This window comes from Tinamus guttatus, unplaced genomic scaffold (assembly GCF_059628265.1).
Source record: "Tinamus guttatus ecotype Peru unplaced genomic scaffold, ASM5962826v1 Tinamus_guttatus_pri_ptg000287l, whole genome shotgun sequence".
NCBI classification, from domain to species: domain Eukaryota; kingdom Metazoa; phylum Chordata; class Aves; order Tinamiformes; family Tinamidae; genus Tinamus; species Tinamus guttatus.
This window is the reverse complement of record NW_028288821.1, coordinates 3,529,508-3,554,161: the sequence shown is the minus strand read 5'-3', so window position 1 is coordinate 3,554,161 and position 24,654 is coordinate 3,529,508. Positions and strand designations below refer to the sequence as shown.

General features: G+C 46.3%; 3 protein-coding genes across 3 annotated transcripts; 1 reads left to right on the top strand and 2 right to left on the bottom strand.

The window, feature by feature from the left end:
* Positions 1–1,894: 1,894 nt before the first annotated feature.
* LOC104577584 (uncharacterized) lies at positions 1,895–10,153 on the bottom strand. Its single transcript, XM_010225073.2, has 9 exons — positions 10,093–10,153; positions 9,261–9,374; positions 6,416–8,101; positions 5,742–5,841; positions 4,970–5,118; positions 4,690–4,802; positions 3,527–3,616; positions 2,513–2,635; positions 1,895–2,089 (listed from the first exon to the last, which is right to left on the bottom strand). The coding sequence occupies exons 1-9, from the start codon at positions 10,151–10,153 to the stop codon at positions 1,895–1,897; spliced, it is 2,631 nt and encodes an 876-aa protein (XP_010223375.2).
* A 3,060-nt stretch (positions 10,154–13,213) lies between these two features.
* LOC104577582 (glutamine amidotransferase-like class 1 domain-containing protein 3, mitochondrial) lies at positions 13,214–17,261 on the top strand. The gene is made up of 4 exons (XM_010225071.2): positions 13,214–13,347; positions 14,958–15,129; positions 16,012–16,213; positions 16,735–17,261. The coding sequence occupies exons 1-4, from the start codon at positions 13,240–13,242 to the stop codon at positions 16,925–16,927; spliced, it is 675 nt and encodes a 224-aa protein (XP_010223373.1). The 5' UTR covers positions 13,214–13,239; the 3' UTR covers positions 16,928–17,261.
* Positions 17,262–18,424: 1,163 nt separating this feature from the next.
* Positions 18,425–21,047, bottom strand: LOC104577585 (uncharacterized). The gene is made up of 4 exons (XM_010225075.2): positions 20,787–21,047; positions 20,350–20,478; positions 18,846–18,983; positions 18,425–18,523 (listed from the first exon to the last, which is right to left on the bottom strand). Exons 1-4 carry the CDS (start codon positions 21,045–21,047, stop codon positions 18,443–18,445), a joined length of 609 nt encoding a protein of 202 aa, XP_010223377.1. The 3' UTR covers positions 18,425–18,442.
* Between the last annotated feature and the right edge of the window lie 3,607 nt (positions 21,048–24,654).

Here is a 24,654-nt window from a genome sequence, read left to right as displayed (position 1 = left end):
TCTCCTCCTCCTAAAATGACTTATTTCCAATTTGCCAACACACAGCTGAGGTGCATGACAGCAAAATAAGGGCTGAACTCAAAAGGAATCTTTCCTGGTCTTTTGTATTATTTATCAAAGTGAAAAATGGTTCCCCATCATGTTGTCCCAGCACCCAGACATTGTGAAAGAGGAAAAACAGAATCTTATCACGGCATCTTGTGATGAATCCAATGCCTTAAATCCCTTTTCACTTGTGATGCACTAAAACAAATCATCATATGAGGTGCAGGGCAGTAGCAACCCCGGTATCTTTAAGTCAGGGCTGTTCTCTATAGGAAAAAGCTTTGTAGGCTTCAGTACCTCTCCAGATTAATACTTCTAGCCCGGTTTTCAGTGTTTATATCTTTTATTTTATAAACTTGGTTAAGAAAAGAGGTCGCATTCAGTCTTGGTGTTCAGTCCTATGAACTCACTAGCACTCCTCATCAAGGAAACTGGCAGTGGGGGCTGGATATTAGGAGTTATTATCCTTCCTTTCCTTTTTCTTCCCACCCAGGAAAGTGATGCAATTTGATTCACTTGTAAGGTCACCTGTGTAAGCCTGGAAACCCTGACATGCTGATATACCTAATACTTTGACCTGCAAAGATTTTTCCAGATACTTTCTAGAGATGTTGTGCATCTGCATGTTGTTTCTGTCCCATTGTGTATGACTTGTGACATTTTTTACCACAAATATTTTATTGATTTCTAAGAATCGAAATCCTAAAGTGATACAGTGAGCAGATTGGCAAAATTAATTAGCAACTCCATTATCCAACATCTTCTCTCTCTACAGGAAGAGAGCTGGTTCTGGAAGAACAGCTGAGAAGGCATGGTTTTGCCATAGTTCACAGAAATTGGCTCCTCTGACTGCATAGGATTTATGCTTAAATTCTAGCAAAACATCACGTGAAATTAGTGAGATTGTCCATTGTAGTTCATTGAAGGTGTGTCAGGTAAGAATGCAGTTTTTAGACGCTAAACAAGCCAGTAACTGCGGGTCCAGGTAGATCTTACCACAGGAATCTCTTCATGTCAGTTTGAAACTTCTTTTCACCTCCTCTAGGTCAGCAGCTACCACTGTGTACAAAATCTGCAGTCTGGAGGAAACCTCCGGTGAAATTAACTGTAGAGATGTGAACAGTTATGCTAGAAGGTAAGATCAGCTTCTAGCATCCTTAGCTGTAATGTACATGACACTTCTGACATGCATACTCCGCACAAGGCAGTATCATCACACTTCAGCACTTCTAAAGAGATATTATTGAAGTTTTTGAAATGATAATTCTTCCCTCACACCAACCATGAAATATCGAAATTATGTCTCACACAAGGACAATTATTTTTTGAGAAGATTGTTATCAGAAGACAGCCCTAGCTCCTAGGACAACATTTTGTCTTAACTACTTTAGGAAGTTCATAGTATTCTCCAGCACAGTACCCGCATACATATTCCATTCTCCCTCTCCCACTTCTTGTTTCACGCAGGGCTTTTCCCCCAACATGCAATTATGAAACATGTCAAGCTCTTTTCTACCTCAAATTGAAGGTATTAAATCCTAGTGAAAGAAAACAAAATAAAGCTCCGTTACACTAGGTCCAGTCGATCACTGATGTAACACTTCCTTTGGCTGTGCCTGATCTTCAGTGAAAGCTGGTAACTTTCAGGAGTTAAAAATATACTAGTACAAACCAGGTGAATGTGGCTGGTAGATCAACTCTGCACTGGGATATTTACTGGAGTCCACAGAAGGGTGAATGTCACCCCTGCAGCTAGGAAACTTTTCCCATTCCGCAATTTGACCTGAACATCATTTTCCAGCAAACACCTCCCTAGGGAGCAAGTAACTGTTTGACCTGCAAGGGCATTTCAGAGCCGAGTGTGGCTCTCACAGATGTCATCGGTGGACTGCCCCAGTACTGTTTCTTCTGAGACAGCCATACCTGCCCCATTGGGAACAGCATGGCTATGGTTCATGTGCTCCTCCTGGCCTTTTGCAATGACAGGGCCGTTGCTGTGAAGCAACGTGTATTTCTTCTGCACCTGCTCCAGTATCTGCAGCACCTGGAATTAGCAAATAGAGCTCTGAGTTGTTTACTGGTGAGGGGAAAGAACACATTTCTTTTCTGGCTCTTGAAATCCACCCTTTTCTTTTTCAAGCTACCTGTGTGTGTCTCTCCTTGGGCATTTCTGTCTGCTCAAAGATCTTTGGGACAGGTGTGAAAGGAAAGCCTACTCCATAGAGATCCATGAGCGATATGCTTAGCAAAAAGAGATGCAATGGTGGTCCATAGGCACAATCAGGACACAGGCAACATGAAACTGTATTTTTCTGCTCTTTTACACCACTTTATGATACCTTCTCAGGCCATCACAAATTTATTCAGCTCCTTATGGAAAAAGGGAACCCCCTGCCCAATACCCATTTAATGGAGATGGGAAAAGCAGAGAGAAGAAGAGCAAAAACAAGCTGAAGATTAATTTTACCTGAGACTTCGGGATGATACCAACCCTGAAGAAACCTATGCTTCCACTGTTGATTTTGGTGCAGTCCACAACAGTGGATGCAATGTTCTCCGGAGAAGGCCCATCACAAAGAACTGCATCCACCTGAAGAGAAGCAAATGTTCACACCAAGTTCCCTGATGGCACTTGGGAAAAAAAGATGGCAGTTTCCTCCTCTCAACAGCTGCTAATTATTATCATAGTCAGCTCTGCTCCTCCTACCCTTGCTCTTCACCATATAACTACCTTATAAATTTGATTGCACAGAGGAATGAATTAACTCAGTAAAAGCAAGGAGAGAGTTCTTTATGTGATGTAAATCATCAGCAGAGCTAGACAGATTTGCATCAGCTGAGAAGCTTTGATTAAGTTCCATTTAAAAAGCAATTGTGCAGTAAACCAGATTTTTGAGGAATTAGAGGTATATTGTCATTACTTCTTGTTTAAAGCTGGCCTCATATACACCGACATGAATATTCTGTCTTACGTGCACTATTCTCAGAATTTATCAGTGAAATAAATGATATCATTCAAATGATTATGACCGTACTTTCAGAACTTGCAAATGCTGTAAAAGACAGGAATGTGTTAAAGCTTTGATGGAAGTTTAGACCAGCTTAAGGTGGGAATCCCCAGTGTTCTGACAATTCATCACCAATGAGCTCTGTCATATTCAGGCAGTGATGGTTTTATTGCTTCTAACCAAAAAACCATCTTTTTGTAGCTCACATCATTCTGTGGTGAAAGATGAACTAAATCATGGTGCCAAGCCACAATTACACTGTCCAAAACACTGTCAGTTTGGCTTTCCATCAAGTTTCTTCTTTCTCCTTAACTCTGTCATCAATATAAGGAGTGTCAGTGAGATTCTTTTAATTAGATGTTTCCCCAGATTCTTGCTGCCATTAATTGGTTTGGCTACTTGGAATAAAGTGATTTAGTTCATCCATCCCCAGCTCTTTTGGGACCAGTCTGAATAAAGATAGTCTCAATTACCTTATCTCCTAGCTTGGCATATACTTGGTTGTGATGTGTTGTGTCTGCTTCTCCTGTTGGGTTAGCTGATGTTACCACAATGGGGCCAACCTGGTGACACAAAAATGGGAAGAAGAGCTCTGAGCAGGTGTTGCTGTGTCACACAAATGTCTTGTACTCTGAGGTCCACTGGTGAGTCTCCATGACTGAAAAGTGATCTCACTATGGCTCACCCAGATAGAGAAACCCATTCTGTAGATAACTGAAGCTGGAAGAGATGAATGCCAGCAAATCTGTGTATGAGTGACTAAGACTCCGCTGAATTGGGGCTTATCCAATTCCTTTATCAAAAAGGAACATTTTATTTTCAAGAGACAGCAAATATCAAAGAACATCTGGGTGTTCACCCTAGAAATCAAGTAGTGAGCTGGAACATTACTGTAGGACTTGTAGGATACTGTAGATTCTCTAGAAAGGCCCAGAAATATAGAGTTGAGTGATGGATATGCACTGTGAGAGGAAGGTGGATTTTTTTCCTTCAAGGTAAATTTACTAGCAAACGTGTGGGGCTGTGTCCATCGCTCATTGTCACACATCTCCAGCTCCTGCTATGAGAGTAATGGCCTGGCCTTGCAATTCCTTCCTTTCGGGGCATAGCTGCAACTGGCTGAGCCGGAGATCTGCTTTTTAAAGAGAAGATCATGCAAGAAACTGCCTCTGTAAAGCAACACTACTCAGCACTCTAGACAGCATCATCAATGTAGAAACTCATATAAATCATATCTATTCATTGCATCTTTTTGTGACATTCTGACCTGGTCATCTCTCTTCTTCCATTTAGACTCCATCCTGCAATTAAATCCACTGTAGCTGTCTGCATATCCTACTCCTTCCTAATGATTTTTTTTTGAGGAAGCTATTCATTTGAGCACTTTCCACTTCCCAGAGCTCTCCAAACATTACAGGATCCTCATTTCAAAGAGGCAAGAAAAAAGAGAGGAGAAGTGACTTGGCAAGACCCAGTAAAAGGACTAGCTGAGTACTTCAATCTCACCATACTTCTGTCTTCCAGCAGGCCAGAGGTCCTGGAGGCTAGAGACTGACCCCAGGACTGCCATCTAGACAGTGGAGCGGCAAGATCTGGTTGCAAGTGCTGCCGAGAAGAATGTGCTCTGACCACTCACCAAGTCAATGAGGTGTGTGGTGACAGAGCAGTCAGGAATGCGGATGGCGATGCTCTGAGGGGTACCAACGTATTTTGCAGAGTCCTTCATTCCCAGAAAGTCCACCCATTCTCCTGCACAAAGAAGAGGCACAAACTTACTGATACAAATAAGTCCAACCACAATGAATTTACCAGGAATATTGACATGGAGTATGTGGCATTGCAATCAAGTGGGAACTGTGCTGGAGTTTCAAACCCAGAGCTCTCTAGAGAGTTTGTAAGTAACAGCACTTCCTCACCTCTGGGAATAACCAAACTAATAGGAGATGGCCAGGCAGCCTCCATGAAGTCCCAGAGTAGAGGGGTGAACAAATGCTTTGCAGGTTCCAGCTGCTTCAGGCTAGAAATCCAAAGTGACATGGGACGCTCTTGTGCCTGGTGCTTGGAGCTAGAATGGAGAAAGAAAAATGATCTTGGAACTAAGCTAGGAATTTATTTTCAAGCTGAAACAGAAACTGTTGGAGGGGTCTAGTGTTAGACAATACCTGTAGGCCTTGCCCTAGGTGATCAGTCTCTGTAGTAAAAGCTGAATTTTCCCATAGATGACCTGACAGGAAAGGACATGGATGTCTATTCCCAGTTGTGGTTTTAACTCTTTGTGTAGTAATGGGTAAAAGTCAGAACTGTCCAAGTCATGAGAAATACCCAGCAATGTCAGGGATTCCAGTTGCTTACAAAAGCACAGCCAGAGACATAAAATGAGAGGCGTTTGGGTATGTGCCTATAAACAGACCCTCCCTCTTTTCTCACTTTTTGGTCTTTATGTTTCCTTGTGATATCCACCACCTGTCAATAACCTTCAATACTCCAGGAGGCAATTTCAGCTCAGCTGTCCCTTTTTCCCGTTCAGATCATCTCCCCAGACTTGTCAGCTTACTTCTCACAAGAAAACTATGTTGTGTGTCACATTTTTTTGGACAGTTGCCGTAGCCAGCATTCAGCTGTAAGTCCTAGAGGCTTCTTTATACTAGCCAAGATAGGCTACACTGGGACAGTCAGAGAAATACTTACTTGTGAGCTTTCTCCACAGCATCAGGTCTATTACAGGCTGCCACAAGCACATACACAGTATCTGTGGGGATGCCGCAGGTCCCGCCATTCTTCAGGATATCTGTTGATGTGGGAATGGGGCAGAATCCCGTAAGTCATTAGAACTGAGGGGCTTTAATTAATGGAAGAGCTGTCATAGACAGCCAATTCAGCGCTCTTATCTCTTTCTCCCAACTAACAAATTAAATTTTAGAATTCACCCAAGAAGAGATCTGACATTTGGGGGAATTCTGGGCCATGCTCAGAAGTCTTTCAGCCCTTTGGAGAGAGCAATGCACCATGCATTAGCCCATTTTTTTCTGTACAAGGTTTTCAATGGTAGCCCCAGCCTGGAGAACTTATGTGTCTTCGCCTGAATAAGCAGAGATATGATATAGGAAATGTAGCAACAAATTCAATGATAAACCAAACTTCTGCCATGGAATTGGTCCTATTCCCCCCAAAGTGTGTTTAAGTCCTGATGTCTCTGGTAACTTGGCTTGCTTGGTCAACATGGAAGGTCATATTATCCTTATATGATTATCATGGTTTCCACATTGGGACATGAAAAACTGTCCTCTTAATAATGTTTGGTTTCCAAGATCACTCTGAGCTAACCCTCCACCCACACAACAACCTCTGTACATTTCCCTTACCTGCAATTCTCTTGACTGAGGAAGCTTTTCTGGCAGGAAGATGAAGGCACTTGCTCATTCCTCCCCCCACACCACTGAGTTGCACAATGGGCCTACCCATGGGTAAGCAGGAACCTTCAAAGATGCTGTTGAAAAGGGCAGACAGGAAGCAGTAGAAGCTGACCAGGCCAAAGATGAGAGCAGCAGCAATGTCATAGCCAGCTGGAAGAGCATTGATGGCATCCAGCAAGAAGCTGATGGTGATGAGCAAGAAAGTGAGGGAGTAAAAGAACCAGGTGATGCTTAAGAAGAGTGTGCAGAAGACAATGAAGCCATTGAAGAGCATGAAAGCAATGATGCCCACTGCTGTGTGGAAGCTTCTGGTAGTGCCATAGAGGCCACCATATCTTGTCAAGCCCCAGATGATCCACATGACACCATAGAGAATGAAGGCACTGCTCTCCAGGGTTTTACCACGGGCAAAGGCCACTGAGCCACTTAGAAGCTTAAGGATCCCACCAGCTACCACAACCCATGGAACTACAACAGTGGCAAGTGGAGCCTTTGGGTCCCCTGTTATCATTATAGCGAAAGAAGCAAGGACACTGCATGCATAGCCAAGTACTTCAGCATCTGCATACTTGGAATAGCCTAGATAGGGAGCGTGAAGGTCTGCCCCTTCTCGAAGCTTCAGAAAACTGCTGCGAGCAAGTAAGGCCTTCACAACACCTTTTCCTGTTGGGATTATGGCATTTTCTTTTGTATTGTACTGGTAAATTAGGGTCATCAAGGCTGTGGCCACAAAGATGGCCACATCCATGCCTTGGGGTCCTCCTTCAAAAAATCCCTTGGGACAACAAGCTATTGCAATGCAGTAAGCCACATAAAACAGCAAATACAGGCCATCCACTATACTCTTAAGCATGAGAAAGAGAGCCAAGACAGCAAAAAGAATTGCAAAAACTACCAGAAATGGAATAGGGAAAGATGGCTCCTCTGACTGCCAGATTGGATACAGAAGGCTATATCCTGCAGCAAATTTCAAGATGGAAGTAAAACCAAAGAATGTAGCCATCAGTGTATCCATGGCACGGTAGGATAAAATGCATATTCCGATCTGATAGACCCCAGAGGTCCAGAGCCAGGGCACCTGACCGATAAATAGTTTGCTTGTTACACCCAGGAGCCTACAGCCAAAGACGCTGGCAGACAGCATGTTCAAGGTCAGACCTGTGGTTGCAAAATGATTCATGCCGCCACTGGTGGACTTGACCTGTTCATGGGTCTTATTCTTAGATGGATCTGTGCCAGGAAGTACAATTTTCTCTTTGGTGAGGAAATAAAGAAACCTTCCCAGCGCAAAATATCCTCCAACCAAACAGGCAATCATGTAATTGCAAGCAACAGCAGGGGAACCAAAAGCTATGTTATAGTGCATGGCAATTTCATGAGCACTGGCAAAGGACACAGCAAAAGCAATCATAGCTAGGATGACCTCCCTGTGAAGGAAGCCCACCACTGCAATAATGAGTAGTGCCAGAGTAAATGTGACCAGGCCAGGCACCAAGGCATTGCGGAAGTCACCAGTGTCATTCAAAACTCCTTGCCCTCCTAGGATGAAGACCATTCCATAGCTGCACCAGAACACTGAGATGGTCAGGCAGAGAGACAAGAACAGGGAGGCATTTCTTAGGCTTCTCCGAATTCCTGGAAACAAATAACAATGGAAACAGAACTGTGATTTTAAGACTTCAGGTTACTGAAGACTGTACTTAGCACATGTGTCTGTGCTGTCAAGACATGGCAAGTTCATCAGAGTCCCTGGGCTGAGCTTCAGGCTCATGAGTAACTTCAACTTAACAGTACCAAGCCTGACATGCAGTCTACTCAAATGAAGCTCAGGTTCAGCAAGCTGTTACCATCTCTTCCTTGTGATCCCTTCAAGACTCAACAACAATGTCATTAATATTTTAATACAGATCGAGTCCTGGCACTAGTTTCCTTTCGGTTGCCTAGTGGCTTGGGATTTTTTATCCAACTGCAAGCTGTCAGGTCCAAGTACATACCACAAGACTCAAACATCTTGTTGGATTTCCATAAATAATGAGCATAGAAACTGCTGAATTCAGTCCTTCTCAAGAAATGGGTTGTCCAGTATTCTCATCTCCAAAAAGACAAGGGACATTGATTCAAAACACTTCAACTCATCCCCTGGTAAGAGGCTGCTGAGTTCTGCAAATTGTGAAGACATCAACTGCCCAATAAACCCTTCCATATGGCCCCATTAATATAACTACTTCTACTCGTGTTTTGTGTCACCACCAACTGAGAAAGGAGGTTGGCCTATGCTTTACGTGTTAAAGTGTGTATTGTCTCTCCCAAGTCCTTTGCTTTGTAGGGGAAAATATCAGGACCAGTAGTGATAAGATAGCATCAAAACTTGGAAATTCATTTCCTCATTGCTGCATTCCTACAATAGGATGAGTACTTCATCGTTCAGTGTGAATTTCAATGTCATCAGTGACTTTCCCTCTCGGTTAAGTAGATCCCTTGGCATTTATACATGAACATGCTATTTTAATCCGTGGATGACTAACCCACACTTCAGAAAGCCTGGGAATAGCTTTTTAGAGAAATTATGCAACCACTCTGATGAAGTGCTCAGAGATCTGATAGTAAAGTGTTTGCTCAAAATTAACATTTATTTCATAGGTTGCATAAAGGTGTGCTGATAAATTCCTATAGAAGAATGCATCTGGCCGGGTAAGGCTGCCAAGGTTTACATAAACCTCTTGGCAAAGCAGACCTCATACTTGTGGAGCTATAGAAAGGGAGGCCTCAAACCTGGCCACACTCTGAACCTTACCTGCATATGCCAGAAGAGATGATAAAATCAGCAGAAGGATTCCTAAAGCTGTGCTGGGGATGAGAGGGGCTGCTCTGCTTACAGTGTAGAAGTGCACAGTCAGTAAGAGCGATCCTGCATGTGACAAGAGGGAAAAAGAGAAAGAATTTCTAAACTTTCCTCCCAAAACAGGAAAAGGGAAAAGACAGTAAATGATCATACAAGATCTACAAATAATGAAATATAAGAGGAAGGGAGGTGTGTTACAGGTTTGTGTCTGTAGCCTCATCTCATCCTTGTCCTGGGTGCCTAGTTTTAAGAATATGAACTTAATCATCTTTGAAAATGCTTCCCCACTGCCAGATAAATAAGTTAAAATCGGTTCTCAGGTTCCAGTTACAAAAAGCATACATACATGCACACTCTACAGAGGATCACATGAGATTTTTGCTTACAGAAAAACAGACAAAAATGAAAAGGGACAACACTCAAAAAGGAGAAATGCAAGAAGGAGCAAAAGAAAGTGAACAAGGAAAACAGATTCACAGGGAAGAAAGAGAAAAGGAAAAGCGAGGAAAGCGCACTGAAAAAAAAAAAAAAGAGAGACTGTATGACAAATGACTATCACAAAGTTTTGATTCGCTGCTCATCCAGGATGGAATGAGTACAAGAGCTCAGGCCAGCACTTTAAAGCCAAGATTTTATTGGCTGCTGAAACAGACAGAGGGATCTCGGGATCTCAAAGTTTCATCCAAGTAGATAGATTCGGAATAAATAGACCCTTGGAAAGGGGGTTGTCCATGCAAGCCAGTCCCAGCCCCATCCATCCATGCCAAGAAGAGTCAATCCCTACCTGCGGAAATGCCCAAGAGCCCTATGGAGTAATGCAGTGAGTCAGCTTTTCTGACTGCCATTGCGGAGTCCGCTGAAGACCCAGGTGCTGACTGAAATGCTGCCTCTCTTTCCTCCCTAGCTCTTTATAACCAAACCAACTTCACTGGCTTCTGTTCCTCCCTACTCTCCACCCCTTTTCCCTACAAACATCTTCTGTTAGTGTTCCTCTCTGTGAGTGGGGAGGAAATGCAAACGAGTTGGTAGCTGCAATAAATTTCAGTCTGTGAGTCAGCGGGGACTGCTGGTAGCTCCCTCGAGGGGCCTTTTAATTTTACTGCTGATTAACTCTTGTTATAAAAGACACTTAAAAAATAATGTTAAGGGTTTATTGCTATTACTGCCTTTTTGCCACTGCCAGTGAGGAAATCGCACTGGTTAAAATTAAGGTTTTTTTTTTTTTTTAAGAATACCTCTTGCTGGAGCAAACAAGCACTTTGCAAGCCCAGGAGCTCCTTGGGGACCAGCAATTTCTCCTTATACTGGCCATGGCCCTGCTGTTTGTCCCTGTCACAGCTATGAATGCTTGGCACCACTCTTCCATACTGGGAAAGCCCCGGGAAGATTCAGTGCTCTTCCCCTTAAAAGTGGCTTCTGTCTGTTTGCCAGTCCACCTCAATCCCATCCAGCCTCTCTGTGCACATTCCCAGGGAACTCCTCCTTGCTGCTGCGTAGTCTTCATGAGGGAAGTGTCAGTGGAAACATGAATTCTGGAGGCTGCCAGGGTGAGGATAAAATCTAGAAGAGTCTTATTGGCTTCTCAGGAGCAGTGGACCAGGTGAGGCCCTACTCCTGTGGAGGACTTGGCTCCTATGAGGGCCACTTAAAGGAAATCCTTTTCTTGGCCTCTTGACAAGGTAAGAGGCACAGAGCAGAGGCTTCATGCTGTTGGACTGGACAAGGATGCCTCCAGAGAGGCCCTACAGGAGCAAGCTTTGATGATCCTCTTGGCAAACCTGGCTCTATGTTCTCCCATAGGGCATACTTCATGGCATATTAAAATGAGTCTCAGAGCTGTAATGAGAGTAGACAGTGCTGGAGCCTGAAGCCAGGCCACCAAGTGTGACCAGGAGGCTGGTTAGGTTGCCATCCCAGATGTGTCAGATCTGCAGTAGCAGTCAGGACAATCCCCAGCTGGCAGAGTCCACTCATAATGCCAAGGGACCACACTCCTCCTGCTCTCCAAGCCAGGTAAAACACAGCAGCCTGCTCCCACTGAGCAGCTGGACACTTCTAATGGCTTGCAGACCTTCCAGGTTTCTTCAATGCTTTGGAAGACAGATGTCTTAAATTGCATTCACCTTGCAAGAAGAACTTGAAGGCAACAGGGTTCCTTCATGGTCATCCTCACTAGAATGTTGCTAGAGATTAGAACAAGATGTTAATATCTAAGCTCAGTGGCTATTTCCAGATAAATATCCAGAAAAAGTCTATTGCAGTTAGATCTTTCGGTTCCATATTCCTACTGAGATAGGTCTTGAACAAGGACCAGTAGAAAACAAGGTCTAGTACAAAACAAGAACTGGAATAATACCGTTTTGTCCAGTTACACCCAACGAGTTATTTCAGTAAGGTGAACCTGCTTAGTCAGTCGGCAACACGCAGGGCTAGACGATGTGGTTTACCACAAGCCATAAGTTTGTTTAGATCAGTAGCCTTTCACTGGCTTTGTCTCACCACCAGTGCATCTCCTCTATAACAAGATACAGGAGGAAGAATTTGTTTGTTCAACCATCAGCATGATTCAGCTGGGTTTTTTTTTTTTTTGTATAAGAGGAAATAGCAAATTTCTAAATCACACTTACTATCCCTTAGATACCAAACTAAATAGCAGGGAAAATGCTTTCAGAATTTTGCATCCCCGTCTCAGAGTTTAAATAATATAAGTATGGATAATAATAATAATATAAGCTGGATAATATAAGTAATCAAAGGGAACTTCAGTTGGGCTTTTCCAAATCCTTTCTCCACCCAGAACACGTGCAGTTTTGTTCCCATTTGTAAAGACAACAGACAGGAGTATGTAGTGCCTGAAAAACTAATTTTAGGAGATGCATGTAATAAATGATGACACATGCTAATTTATCAGGCCTGCTATGAGTAAAGAGCTTGCAAAAACATTATTTCATTATGCACTGAATACACTTCATACCTTTTCCAAATATGTTAGAGACCCAAGGAAAATGACTTATAAATAAGCCCTGAAAAACATATTCCAGACATGATACATGAGGTCTGTTCTTCTCTGAAGAACAGCAAGGTAGCCTTAGCAAGCCAGGATTGTTTCAATGGTGCCAAACTGGAGCAGAGGGATTCAGAATCTTCTCAGCAGAGAACACTCCAAGGATGGGGAGAAGGACCATGAGCAAAGGAGCGTCCTCATCATGTGCTGGAAACCTTGCTGCCAGGTGTTTCTTAGGAGGCCAGAGTCTGCCAGTGTCCCTCCTTGCCCTGCTGTCACTCTCCTGGCCATTGCTGTTGCCTTCTTGCAGAGCTGGTGCTGTTGATTGAGCTCCAAGTTATTCACTTCTAACCCCAGGACCCAAAGGCCAGGGAATAACTACGACTGGGTGAAGACTACTCTTCAGAGACAGGGTATGAGGATAAGGACGCTTAAAGTCCAAAAAGGGAAACCTGGAGTTAAAAATGAGAAGTTGTGTGGGCAGTGTAGGGATTGGAAAGTGGGGCACAGAAAGGAAATTCACTGGCTCAAATGCTTGCTCTGGGCTGGCTCCCTGCAACATCGTCACATGTACAAAGATTTTGGTGCTTTCGTCTGGAATAGAATGGAAAATTGACAGCTGAGAAGAAGGAAAAACACAGCTGCTCTGTTGAACAGGTCATGTCAGCTGGGGATACTTTGGGGACAACGTGCTGCGAAGAAGGTCTGCAAGGGAGCTTTCAGTTTAGGAAACAAATAATATTTACATGCCCTGCCTGTGGCACTGGAAACCAAAGCTTCCTGCCAGTAAGAAGGACAGCCCAGCCCTCCTGGCCCCACCTGTGAACTGGGGGAGGGACAGTGCTATAAAAGGCTCCAGGCAGGGAACAGAGATGCACAGCAGCAAGTTGGTGCTCTCTGGGGAATCCTCTCACACTGGTGGTGGCCATGGGAAAGAAAGTGGCTCTTGTGCTGGCTGGCTGCGGAGTGTACGATGGGAGTGAGATCCACGAGTCTTCTGCTGTCCTGGTGCATCTCAGCAGGGAAGGGGCACAGGTAAGAGGGTCCTTCTGCATGGCTCTACTTATCACTCTCTTGCAGAAAGGTTCTCTGCTCTCAGAAGCTTTGAGGAGCTGCCCACTGCTGCTGGGCTCACTGCAGAGCATGTGAGCAGAGTCAAGGCAAAGGGTGCAGTGTAGAAGCCGCTGCAGTGAGCGTGGAGAACTTGCTCTTTGCTTTGCTGCCACAGCGTTGCTCTGCAGAGACATTGGCAGGGTGCTCTGTGCTGAGTGTGTCCAACCTCTAAAGCAAACTTTCCTAAGCGCATTCTCTGTTCCTCTTGGCTGGTACTCCTCTTTTCTGGTATTGCTGTTTAAAAACTACTAGTGTTTTTGCCTTTTTGAAATACATTTAAAAAATCTGGCAAATTAGCTAGCTAAAATAGAAGCTAGATGAGTCCTTGTGAGTTAAGCTGCAAAATGGTTTTAAAAAGACAACCCTCAAGCAGCTTGACGTGCAGTTAATCACTATAGCTGTTCTGCAAGGGAAAGAGGGAAGCCGTGTGTAACATTATGCTGAGCTCTGAGCCACCTGCTAGCCTGGGCCAAAGCCCTTCTCCTGGATTCAGCACTGCTCCACTGACTACAAAAATGCAGGAGTGATCCTAGAGCTCTGCAGAGCATGATGATCCCATCCCACAGTCTCCCGAGTGTGCATTCTCAGGCTGGGTGGGAGGTGAGATGTGTCCCATCCCTCTTCTACTACTGTATTTTTGCCTCGTTTTCCTCTTCTCTTTGAGCTTCTGCAATTTTTTCTTTCCCTTCACAAGGGCAAGCTCATACTGTGACTGGAATGGATGTCTAGCTGATGAAACTCGGGTGTTCCCTTCCCTTCCTCCTCTATTCATCTTTTTCATTCTATTTGCTTAAAGAAACTAAGCTTGCACAGTCACGAAATCCATTGGTCTCTGCCATTCTCAGCCTTTAATTTCTGCATGTCAGCTCAAACCAGCCCCGGAGAACGGGAAGCATTTTCAAGGTAATGAAATCTACTGACGTTTGGGAAAGTGCTGACTGGAGGGAGGAACTCAAATTTGTGGTTTAAGGGAGGCATGAGATGGACAGCCACTTGTTGGGCCATCAGCAGCCACACAAGGAGTGACCAGCCTGTGGATGGGCTCATCTCCTCAGGGGCAGTGCCCAGCTAGTTGTAGGGCAGTGCTGCCCCTCACTTGGGGGTAGACAGGCCAGGACTGGGGCTGTTGAAGTGGCTTTTTGGGACACAGATAACAATGTCCAACAAAAGGAGCTTCATGCTCTTGGAGCACCTTGTTTTTTTTTTAGGAGGGGAAGCAGTGGTTTCCCCCTCTCCTCAGATTCAGCCCCCTGGATAAGCAGTGGAGACGAGATTCTTGGCTTTCACCTAATATGGTTGTCCCTGCAAGGTCAGTGCAAGGATTCCCATGCAGAAGCTACAAGATTTCTCCAAGTGACAATAACCTTCCCCATGCCAGTGTTGGGTACAGGTGAGCCTGGGGGTCTCTGTGTTCACCATCAAAGCTCTTTACTAATGGGATAACTCAAGCATTTGCAGTCACTCTCTGTGGCTTTGCGACACTGCCAAGGATATGTCTCCAAAGAATAACAGATTTCACCTTCTCTTTCCAGGCAGAGGTTTATGCTCCTGATGTGGACCAGATGCATGTCGTGGACCATACAAAAGGACAGCCAACTCAGGAGAAGCGCAACGTGCTAGTTGAAAGTGCCAGAATAGCCAGAGGCAACATCAAGGATCTAGCTAAGCTGGATGTCAAGGGCCTGGATGCCCTAATCATACCAGGTAGGATGGCACTAGGGTCTGCAAGTTCAAGGTTTTAGACTGAATGATCTCTAGAGTCCTGTCCAACCTCAACTGTTCTATGATTTGGTGGAGGGGCTTAGGGTATGCCATAAGCCTTGAATGATACGGGCTTTGTGGCCTGGAGAACTGGATGGAACCACTGGGGAAGAGGATAGTCTGGAGGAAGGAAGAAATTGGAAGGAATGGCCTACTTCCATCTCTTCTGGACTTGTGTGTTTGCTTGGACTTGTGCTACAAGAGCACGTGGTAATATGGAAGCTCATTCCTAAAAGGAGAGAGCAGATAACTGTTGATTGACTTCTTATTCTTTGTACCATATACTTTGTTTGTCTCTACCTGATGCAAAGACATATCTACAGCATCCCCTCCTACACCAACCCACCTACCCCCTTACTAGGAGACGGAGAAGCTAGGACAAAGTGACACAAATGGAAAGTTTGATCACTCTGGCAATTTGTCTTTGGGAGTATGGCCAAGTGACTCCAGTGTGCATGCTCCACCCCTGGAGCAAGAACTAAATGACAAGAAAAATCTGTAAGCAAGCTCCACCATAATTCTAGAGAGAATAGTTCATGGGTGACACAAGGGGTAATTAACAGAGAACTGATACCTCACCAGTTCAATTCTGATTAGAATCAATAAAGGAGCTTTGGAGACTTCAGGTCAGGAGCTGAAAAATATGCAGAGGCTTGCAGAAATGTAGCTTGTATATTTTAGCGCTTTTGTCAACACTGGACAAAAGCTTCTATGCAAATCCATTTCACACCAAATCCATTCTAGCATTCTACTGGGTCAGTTCTCACACAAACACTCTGCTTTTGAGCAGTAAGCTTCCTGTCTAATCCATTTGCATTTTCTCAGGTGGTTTTGGAGTGGCTAAAAACCTGAGTACTTGGGCCACCCAAGGGAAGAACTGCATCATCTCCAAAGAGGTGGAGGATGTACTGAAGGCCTTCCATGCTGCCAAAAAACCCATTGGCTTGTGCTGCATTTCCCCAGTACTGGCAGCCAAAATCTTCCCAGGCTGTGAGCTGACTGTGGGGCATGACACAGAATGTGAGAAGTGAGTAATTGCGAATACAAAGAGATGATACAAAATCACCTCTCGAACACTGCATGATCACATCCCTCCCCAGTGTATGCAGGACCCCATCTCTTCAGTCCCAGGGTAGTCCACTCTTAACAAGACCAGATGGGTCTTGTTAAGTTAAGCAGATGCTGGGCAGCAGCATGGTTGCACAACACTCAGTAGTGTTATGAGAAGGAGGAGCTTAAACCGCCTTACTCATCCACGAAAAACTAAAGTTTTGCATCAGGGTCTTATATTGGCTTTGCATAGGATTTGTAATTTAAATTCACTGTAATCTGAAGGTTTTCCTGTTTAGTTCTATAGCCCCTGAGCAAATCCTCTGACCAAAAAAAAAAAAAAAAAAAAAGGATCCCATTGATCTGGCTTTCTGTAGGGACCACTGACTTCTTTGTGGCAGCTTTGAAGCTGTTGCCAAGAGGTGCTCAAGGGCTTTTCACTCCATGACTTTGTCAGATCTTTCTCTGCAATGACAGTTTTTCCTCTTATTCTTGTAGATGGCCTTATGCAAAGACAGCCGAGGCCATGAAGGAACTCGGCTGCAAGCATGTGAACAAACACGTCACTGAGATTCATGTGGACATGAAGAATAAGCTGGTGACCACCAGTGCCTTCATGTGCAATGCCCCCATTCATGAGATCTATGATGGTATTGGAAAAATGGTCAAAGAAGTGGTCAGACTTGCCTGAATGCCACAAAGCTGAAGGATCCAACTCTTCTGGAGTGTAGGCACTGAGCATAAAATAATGTCTTTTCCCCTTTACACCCACAAGTCAATAGGAAAATTGCTACTCAAATGGAGTAGCAGACTCCCCAACTGCACCACTGCTGGCTGCTAAGGAGGGAGAGCATTGGAGCAATGCAGGCATTGATGTGTCTTGCCAAGGTCACACCACTTAAACTGGCTATAAAATGGCAGTAAGTGGACTGGCAATGTGCATGGAGCTGGCATGCAGATGCCAGGTCTCCACAGGGCTGAGATGCAGCCATTGCCTTTGGTTGTGAGGAGCAGGTTTGGTGCCCGGGTCAATTCAGTCATGCCTGGGCTGACCTGACATAACGCGTATCAAGGGGCAAACGCCCATTTGCACGTAAGATACTTTCAAATCTGTCTTTGCTGATTGCAAGCTCCCCAAGCACTACCACCTCACAGAATGAGGTATTATGGCCAAAGGAAGAAACATGATTCTGCTACTGAATAAAAGTAGACACTTGGATTCTCCTTAACTGAATGACATGCTTTTATCTTTGTATTGTACACTGTGGTAGGAGATGCTCTTAGTGCTAGTGGTTGACCAGTGAGTGGGGAGAATGGTATGGATGCAAACCACACTTGCTTTGCTTGGAGGCGTCAGAACTCAGACGTGGGCATAAATATGGAATCTGATAGCGAAAAGGGAAAGTAGATATTCTGGACTGATTTTTCTTTTCCTCCATGCTGAAGGGAATAACCAAACCACCACTAGCAGTGTTGAGTAACGAGTGTGGTTAAACACTAGAGCGGGTTGCCTGGAGAGGGTGTGAAGTCTCAATCCTTGGAGATATTCAAAACCCAACTTGATATGGTCTGGGGTAATCAGCTGTAGCTCGCCCTTACTGAGTAGGGAGTTGGACAAGATAATCTTAATGGGCTGCCTTCCCATCTCAACTACTCTGCATTCTGTAGCTGAAAGGTTAAAACACAGATTGTGTTAACAGAAGACCTATTATGATAGAATGGAGTATTTAGAAAGCAGCCATCCATACTACCCCTCAAATGCTTACTGGCACAAAAATCCTTTTGATTGTTCTCTTGCAGGAGTTCAGAAGAGGTAGAGAAGTTTCTGACATCAGTACTAACTTCAGAGGGTTATACTGGGTTTTGTGAGCATAAAGAGCATTTTGACTAATTTACCAGGCTGAAAAGCAGCAGTATGTAACAATAAGAGGAAGAATTTCAGTCACTTGTGGAGAATTTGGACCAATCTCAGAGAATCAACTCACACAGACACAGAGCTAGTAACAGCACCATTTATTGGCATGTGAAAAACTATTTGCAATAGTGGGGCACAAAATTTGACCCCAGAGATAAAAATATTAATAATATCTTGCCCTGAAAAGACAATCAACTGAGTAAACTCCACAAAAGCTAAGGAAGTTGGAGAAATGTGACATTTCTCTCAGCTGTTTACAACAGGAGAAAAAAAAAGCCTCACAGTTATGGGTCAGTCAAGAGTGAGGATCTGCAGGAACTCGTGTTTATTCACTAGTCCATCTCCATCCAAATCTGCTTCATCAATCATTTCCTAGGGGAGAGCAAAGATTCGAAGACCAGATTAGGTGGGCTCTGAGAAGGTGGAGACCCAGAAAGCCTGAACACCTCTTAAAGTCTCAAGCAAGGCTTCAGTTTAATCCCAAGTGAGACAGAGACCATGTGTTAGACTTTAGCCCTTGGACATGAGATGGAGATTAGAGGAATGGAGACAGGAGGAATGAGAGCAGCAGTAGTGAGTTGTGCCTTGAAAAGTGAGACAGAGCTTTGTTACCCCTACTAATGTTCCTTGCAGGAAGGCAGAGCCTTCCCTCCCTGAGCAGAGCATAGGAGGAATGTGCTTGTACTTCACAAACCTGCAGTTCCTCATCTGTGATGTCCTCCCCAATCTCGATAGCCACCAGCTTGAGTTTCTCAAAGGAGATCTTCCCAGTGCCATCACGATCAAATAGCTTGAAAGCTTTCAGGATCTCCTCTTTTGAACATTTCTCTGCCTTAGCAAGAAAATGGAAAATACCACCATGCAAGGATGACATTGTTTCACTCTACATTCCCCCCTTGAGCACTTTAGACAGCAAACATTTGGAATTGAATCCAAGCCAACATCTGGGGAAAAGCATAGTCATAGCAGAGAGTTATTTACCACTGCTATTTTACATTTACTTCCCCTCCCCCCCCCCCCCCCCCCGTTATTACATATTAAAGGAAAAGCTCCCAGAAAAGCTGTTTGAAGAGCATGGGAACTTGGCTGGGAATATCCTGACCATGCCTCGTCAGGAAAAGAGGGATTAGTAGAACTACTGGAGGAAGAAGCAGTTGCCAAAATGACCCCATGGCTGCAGCAATATTTCACTTCAGAAGGGAGCCTGCCTGTGCTCCAGCCCTTACTCTTCTTGTTCCCAGGCAATGCATCCAGAAGCTTGGGTGCGGGCTTTGCTGGGGTCCAGAGCATTACTGGGGGGACGCTTGGATGTACGCTTACATCTTAGCATGGGTCCACAGTCCAGTAACTATGACAGCAGTGACAAGGGAATAGCCACACCAGATATGGCCCAGTTACCCCCTGTACACCCTACAGAACCTTACTATGAAACCACAAGGATGACAGAGGCAGGACCAGGCAAGCTGGTGCTCTTCTAAAATGGCCTTTGTCAACATGCAGTCATGACTAGAAGCTACAGAGAGGTGTCTGAGCTACAGGAATCTCAGAACTGGGGATCTGGATGAGGAAACATGAATCAGAAAGCTGATACGAAACAGCACTCCTAGAACACTCCACAAACTTGAGTGGCTGTTGTTTGCAGGAAGTGCTGACTGTCAGCGGGTTGTGAGGAATGATTTCTCTGCAGATGGTGATTGTTCATCTGACACACGACATTTGTTGACCACTGTTTTAACAAAAGAAGAAAACCTTGCAACTACAGGCACAGTACTGAAATTTCCTGTGTAAAGGTTTAAGGAAGGGAAGGGGACAGCACCAATTCACACAATATATTGGCCTTTGCAGTAATTTCACTGCTAAAAGATGGATCCTTTCCTGGGTTGTTCCAAGTCCTCCAGCTTCCCAGTGAAGATGCCAGGTGCTCTGTGTGCTCACCACACTCCAGAATGGGGAGGAGCTGTGTGCTGAAATGCTGCTGTGCTCTAGCTGAGCCAGCCATTCTGCTCCCTGTACAGTCCAATTAAACAGACAGGAGGGCTAAACATCCTCGGGGAGATAGCTAAAATAGAGGAATTTTTCTGTTTTACCTAATCTTTCTCCCCTGCAGGGAGCCAGGGTGACCCAAGCTATTTTGGGTATCTGCACTTTGAAGTGGGGCATGGGAATCTCAGTTTTAGTGACCAGACAGGTTCACATACCATTTTCTGAGCCATCACCTTCAAAAATGACTCAAAGTTTATCTTCCCTGACCCATCCTCATCAATTTCAGAGATAATTTTCTTCATCTCTTCTCTCCTGAGTTCACAGCCTAGAGCTGTCAGGGGTATCTGCCAAAAGAGAAAACAAACTAATGCTTGTCTTGGCGGACAAATCAGACAGCAGCAAAAAGGGCAAGATGCCTGAAACAACTAGATACATGAAAGCAGAGGGGAAGTACCAGAACACTTTGCTACATTGGAAATTACATGCAAAGATAAGACCGCAGCCTGCCAACACATAGATAATGGAGAAAATCCCATTCCTATCTGCTCCTTACAGTGCATTTCAGCAGGGGAGTATCTTTCCCTGCCTGAAAATTAAAAATTATTTATTTTAAAGGGCCCAAAGGCTGGCAAATGCTTAATAGCTTAATTGCCTTCAGATCCTTCACGTCGATTTGTCCCGAGCCGTCGGGATCGAGCAAGTCGAAGGCGTCACGCAACTGCTGCTTCTGCTCCTCGCTGAGTGGGAAGGCGGGCGGGGATCTCTTTCCCCGGAGCCGCCCCGCCGCCGCCGAGGCTTGTTGCTGCGGGACAAACAGCGGGGCTCGCAGGGGGACCAGGGCCGACCCCGGCTCAAGGCGGGGGGAATGGCCGGGGGGTCGAGGCACGACGAGCCCCGCCGCGGCTCTCACCATCCCGCCGCTCCGCCGCGCTGTGGTAACTACGCCTCTCATTGGCCAGCGCTCCTGCTCCTCAGGGGAAGATGCAAGCCGATTGGCCGAGGCGCTCACTCCCGCCCCTCCCCGAACAGCAGCCGTTGCCGCCCCGCGGGCGGGGCGCTCCTCCGCCTGAGGCGACCGCGGCCTCGTCTGTCCGCGCGCAGCGCGCCAGAGAATGACTTTTTTTGTAATATATAAGTTTTGCCACACGGGGGCACAACACATCGCAAGAATTTTTTTTCTACCCCACGGTGTTTCTTCTCAGTTGCACACAGTGCCAAAGCAAACACAAGGGATTTATTTTCTTTCTAAAAAAAAGGGAAAAGGGCTTTAATTAACTGAGGGCCATCAGGGAATGCGAAAGGGAAATCGACTGGTGGAGCTGCATCCTGCAGTCTTCCCAGGAAAGCTACCCTCAGAACTCCCCAATTCAGTCAGAAAGTCCAGTGCCCTCTTGCCCTAGGGTAGAGGGGGTGGACTTAACAGTTTCCAGGGACGACCAACAATGGAAACGGGTCCCCACTCGAGGTGGCAGAAGATCCCCTCCACAGCCCACCTCACCTCCACCGGTGACCACGTTCAACAGGTACGAGGCCCTGGAACATGTGAATCAGATAGAGGAGGCCTTGAACCAAGGCCCGTCTAAGGGGATCTCTACACAGGGGCAGTCTAATCCATGCAGCAAGGCTGCTCCCCCTAAAGTGAAAAGGAGCACCCGGAAGAAGCGGCGGGTGATCGTCGTGGGTGACTCCACGCTGCAGGGCACGGAGGCACCGATATGTAGACCAGACCCCTCATCCAGAGAGGTCTGCTGCTTACCTGGGGCCAAAATAAAGGATATCACAGAAAGGCTCCCAAGAATTGTTCAGGAGTCGGACTATTATCCTCTACTATTGATTCATGTGGGTGCTAATGATGCCATGGGGAAAATGAGGGACGTCAAGCAAGACTTCAGAGCCCTAGGGATGGCCATCAAAGGTACAGGTGCCCAGGTGGTGTTCTCCTCCATTCTGCCAACGAGGGGAATGGACTCAAGGAGGAGAAGGCGAATATGGCAGCTTAACAACTGGCTGCGCCGCTGGGCCTGGCAACAGGGTTTCGGCTTCTACGACCATGGGTCTCTGTTTGATGACCAACAGCTAGTGGGGAACGATGGTACTCATCTTAGCAAGAGGGGCACACGTCTCTTTGCAAAAAGGCTGGCCAACCTGGTTAGGAGGGCTTTAAACTAGGCAAGAAGGGGGAAGGGGAGTGGCACACTGACGCGGCAAGCGGTACCGCACAGCCCAGGTCAGATGGCGTCCAGCGGGAGTATGGTAGTGGGGAAGTGAGGATAGGAAATGATCACAGAGGGTCCTCTTTCACCCCTCCTGGGAAACCTGTGGCCTCTGTTGCTTCCCTGAAATGCCTGTATACCAATGCGCGAAGCATGGGGAATAAGCAGGATGAACTGGAGATCTGTGTGCGGTCCCAGCGTCATGATCTCATCGGAATCACAGAGACGTGGTGGGATAGCTCGCACGACTGGAGCGCTGCCAAGGAAGGCTATGTGCTCTTTAGGAAGGACAGGCTCGGAAGGCGAGGTGGTGGAGTTGCTCTTTATGTGAGAGAGCAACTGGAATGCATGGAGCTCAACCTGGGAGTCGAGGATGAGCGAGTTGAGAGCTTGTGGGTAAGGATTAGAGGGCAGGCTAATGTGGGAGACACTGTGGTGGGTGTCTGCTACCGGCCACCTGACCAAGACGAGGAGGTTGATGAGGCCTTCTATAGGCAGCTGGATGTTGCCTCACGGTCACAGGCCCTGGTTCTCATGGGGGACTTCAACTACCCCGACATCAACTGGGAGGACAACACAGCCAGGCATAAGCAGTCCTGGAGGTTCCTGCAGAGCGTCGACGATAACTTTTTGACGCAGGTTGTGGAGGAGCCGACGAGGAGAGGTGGGCTACTGGACCTCGTGCTATCAAATAGGGAGGGCCTAGTAGGAGATGTGAAGGTGGGGGGTAGCCTCGGCTGCAGTGACCATGAGTTGGTGGAGTTCAGGATTCAACGAGGAGGAGGAAGGGCTGTAAGTAGCCTTGCGACGATGGACTTCAGGAGGGCCAACTTCAGCCTCTTCAGAGACCTCCTCGGTAGAATCCCATGGGCTAGTGCTCTAGAAGGCAGGGGGGCCCAAGAGAGCTGGTTAGTTTTCAAGCGGCACTTTCTCCACGTCCAGCAACAGTGCATCCCTGTGTGTAGGAAGGGAGGCAGAGGGGGCAGGCGACCTGCGTGGATGAGCCGGGAGCTTGTGGCAATGCTCAAGCAGAAGGCAGCGGTATACAGAATGTGGAAAAAAGGACAGGCCCCCTGGGAGAAATACAGGAACGTAGTCAGGGAGTACAGAGATGCGACAAGGAAAGCTAAGGCACGTCTGGAAGGCAAGCTGGCAAGGGACGTTAAAAATAACAAAAAAAAATTCTTCAAATACATTAACAGCAAAAGGAAGATCAGGGAAAACGTGGGTCCGCTGGAGGACGGGATGGGCACCTTGGTTACAAATAACACAGAAAAAGCAGAGTTGCTCAATGCCTTCTTTGCTTCGGTGTTTACCAAGGGCAGCCCTTTAGAGCCCCAGGCCCTAGAGGCAAGAGAAGAAGCTGGTGGAGAGGAAGACTTGCCCTGGGTAGAGGAAGATTGGGTCAGAGAGCACCTAAGGAACCTCGATACCCACAAATCCATGGGCCCTGATGGGATGCACCCCAGAGTGCTGCGGGAGCTGGCAGATGCCATAGCTAAGCCGCTCTCCATCATCTTTGAAAGATCCTGGAGAACGGGGGAGGTGCCGGAAGACTGGAAGAAGGCCAATGTCACGCCAGTCTTCAAAAAAGGCAAGAAGGAGGACCCAGGGAACTACAGGCCAGTCAGCCTCACCTCCGTCCCCGGAAAAGTGATGGAACGGCTCATACTGGCTGTTGTCTCCAGGCACATGGAGGACAAGAAGGTGCTCAAGAGTAGTCAGCATGGATTCACCAAGGGAAAATCTTGCCTGACTAACCTGATAGCCTTCTATGATGAAATGACCGGCTGGATAGACGAGGGGAGAGCGGTGGATGTCGTCTATCTCGACTTCACCAAGGCTTTTGACACCGTCCCTCACAACATCCTCCTGGGCAAGCTCCGGAAGTGTGGGATAGATGAGTGCACAGTGAGATGGATTAGGAACTGGCTGGATGGCAGGGCCCAGAGAGTGGTGATCAGCGGTGCAGAGTCTAGTTGGAGGCCTGTGGCTAGTGGGGTCCCCCAGGGGTCAGTCCTTGGTCCAGTCCTGTTCAATTTATTCATCAATGACCTGGATGAAGGCACAGAGTGCTCCCTCAGCAAGTTTGCTGATGATACCAAACTGGGAGGAGTAGCCGATACCCCAGAGGGCTGTGCTGCCATCCAGAGGGACCTGGACAGACTGGACAACTGGGCGGTGAAAAACCTCATGCAATTCAACAAGGCCAAGTGCAAGGTCCTGCACCTGGGGAGGAATAACCCCAGACACCAGTACAGGCTGGGGACCGAGCTTGTGGAGAGCAGCTCTGCGGAGAAAGACCTG

Excerpts from the sequence above, each read along its gene's own strand:
- LOC104577584 (XM_010225073.2), bottom strand. The coding sequence starts at position 10,153 with ATGGCAGTCAGAAAAGCTGACTCACTGCATTACTCCATAGGGCTCTTG. Across the intron at positions 9,375-10,092 it reads GCTCTTGGGCATTTCCGCAG|GATCGCTCTTACTGACTGTG; the intron begins GTAGGGATTGAC and ends TGTCACATGCAG. Across the intron at positions 4,803-4,969 it reads TAGTTTGGTTATTCCCAGAG|GAGAATGGGTGGACTTTCTG; the intron begins GTGAGGAAGTGC and ends TTCTTTGTGCAG.
- LOC104577582 (XM_010225071.2), top strand. The coding sequence starts at position 13,240 with ATGGGAAAGAAAGTGGCTCTTGTGCTGGCTGGCTGCGGAGTGTACGAT. Across the intron at positions 13,348-14,957 it reads TCAGCAGGGAAGGGGCACAG|GCAGAGGTTTATGCTCCTGA; the intron begins GTAAGAGGGTCC and ends TTCTCTTTCCAG. Across the intron at positions 15,130-16,011 it reads GGATGCCCTAATCATACCAG|GTGGTTTTGGAGTGGCTAAA; the intron begins GTAGGATGGCAC and ends GCATTTTCTCAG.
- LOC104577585 (XM_010225075.2), bottom strand. The coding sequence starts at position 21,047 with ATGGTGAGAGCCGCGGCGGGGCTCGTCGTGCCTCGACCCCCCGGCCAT. Across the intron at positions 18,984-20,349 it reads AGGTGATGGCTCAGAAAATG|GCAGAGAAATGTTCAAAAGA; the intron begins GTATGTGAACCT and ends TTTCTTGCTAAG. Across the intron at positions 18,524-18,845 it reads TCACAGATGAGGAACTGCAG|GAAATGATTGATGAAGCAGA; the intron begins GTTTGTGAAGTA and ends GCTCTCCCCTAG.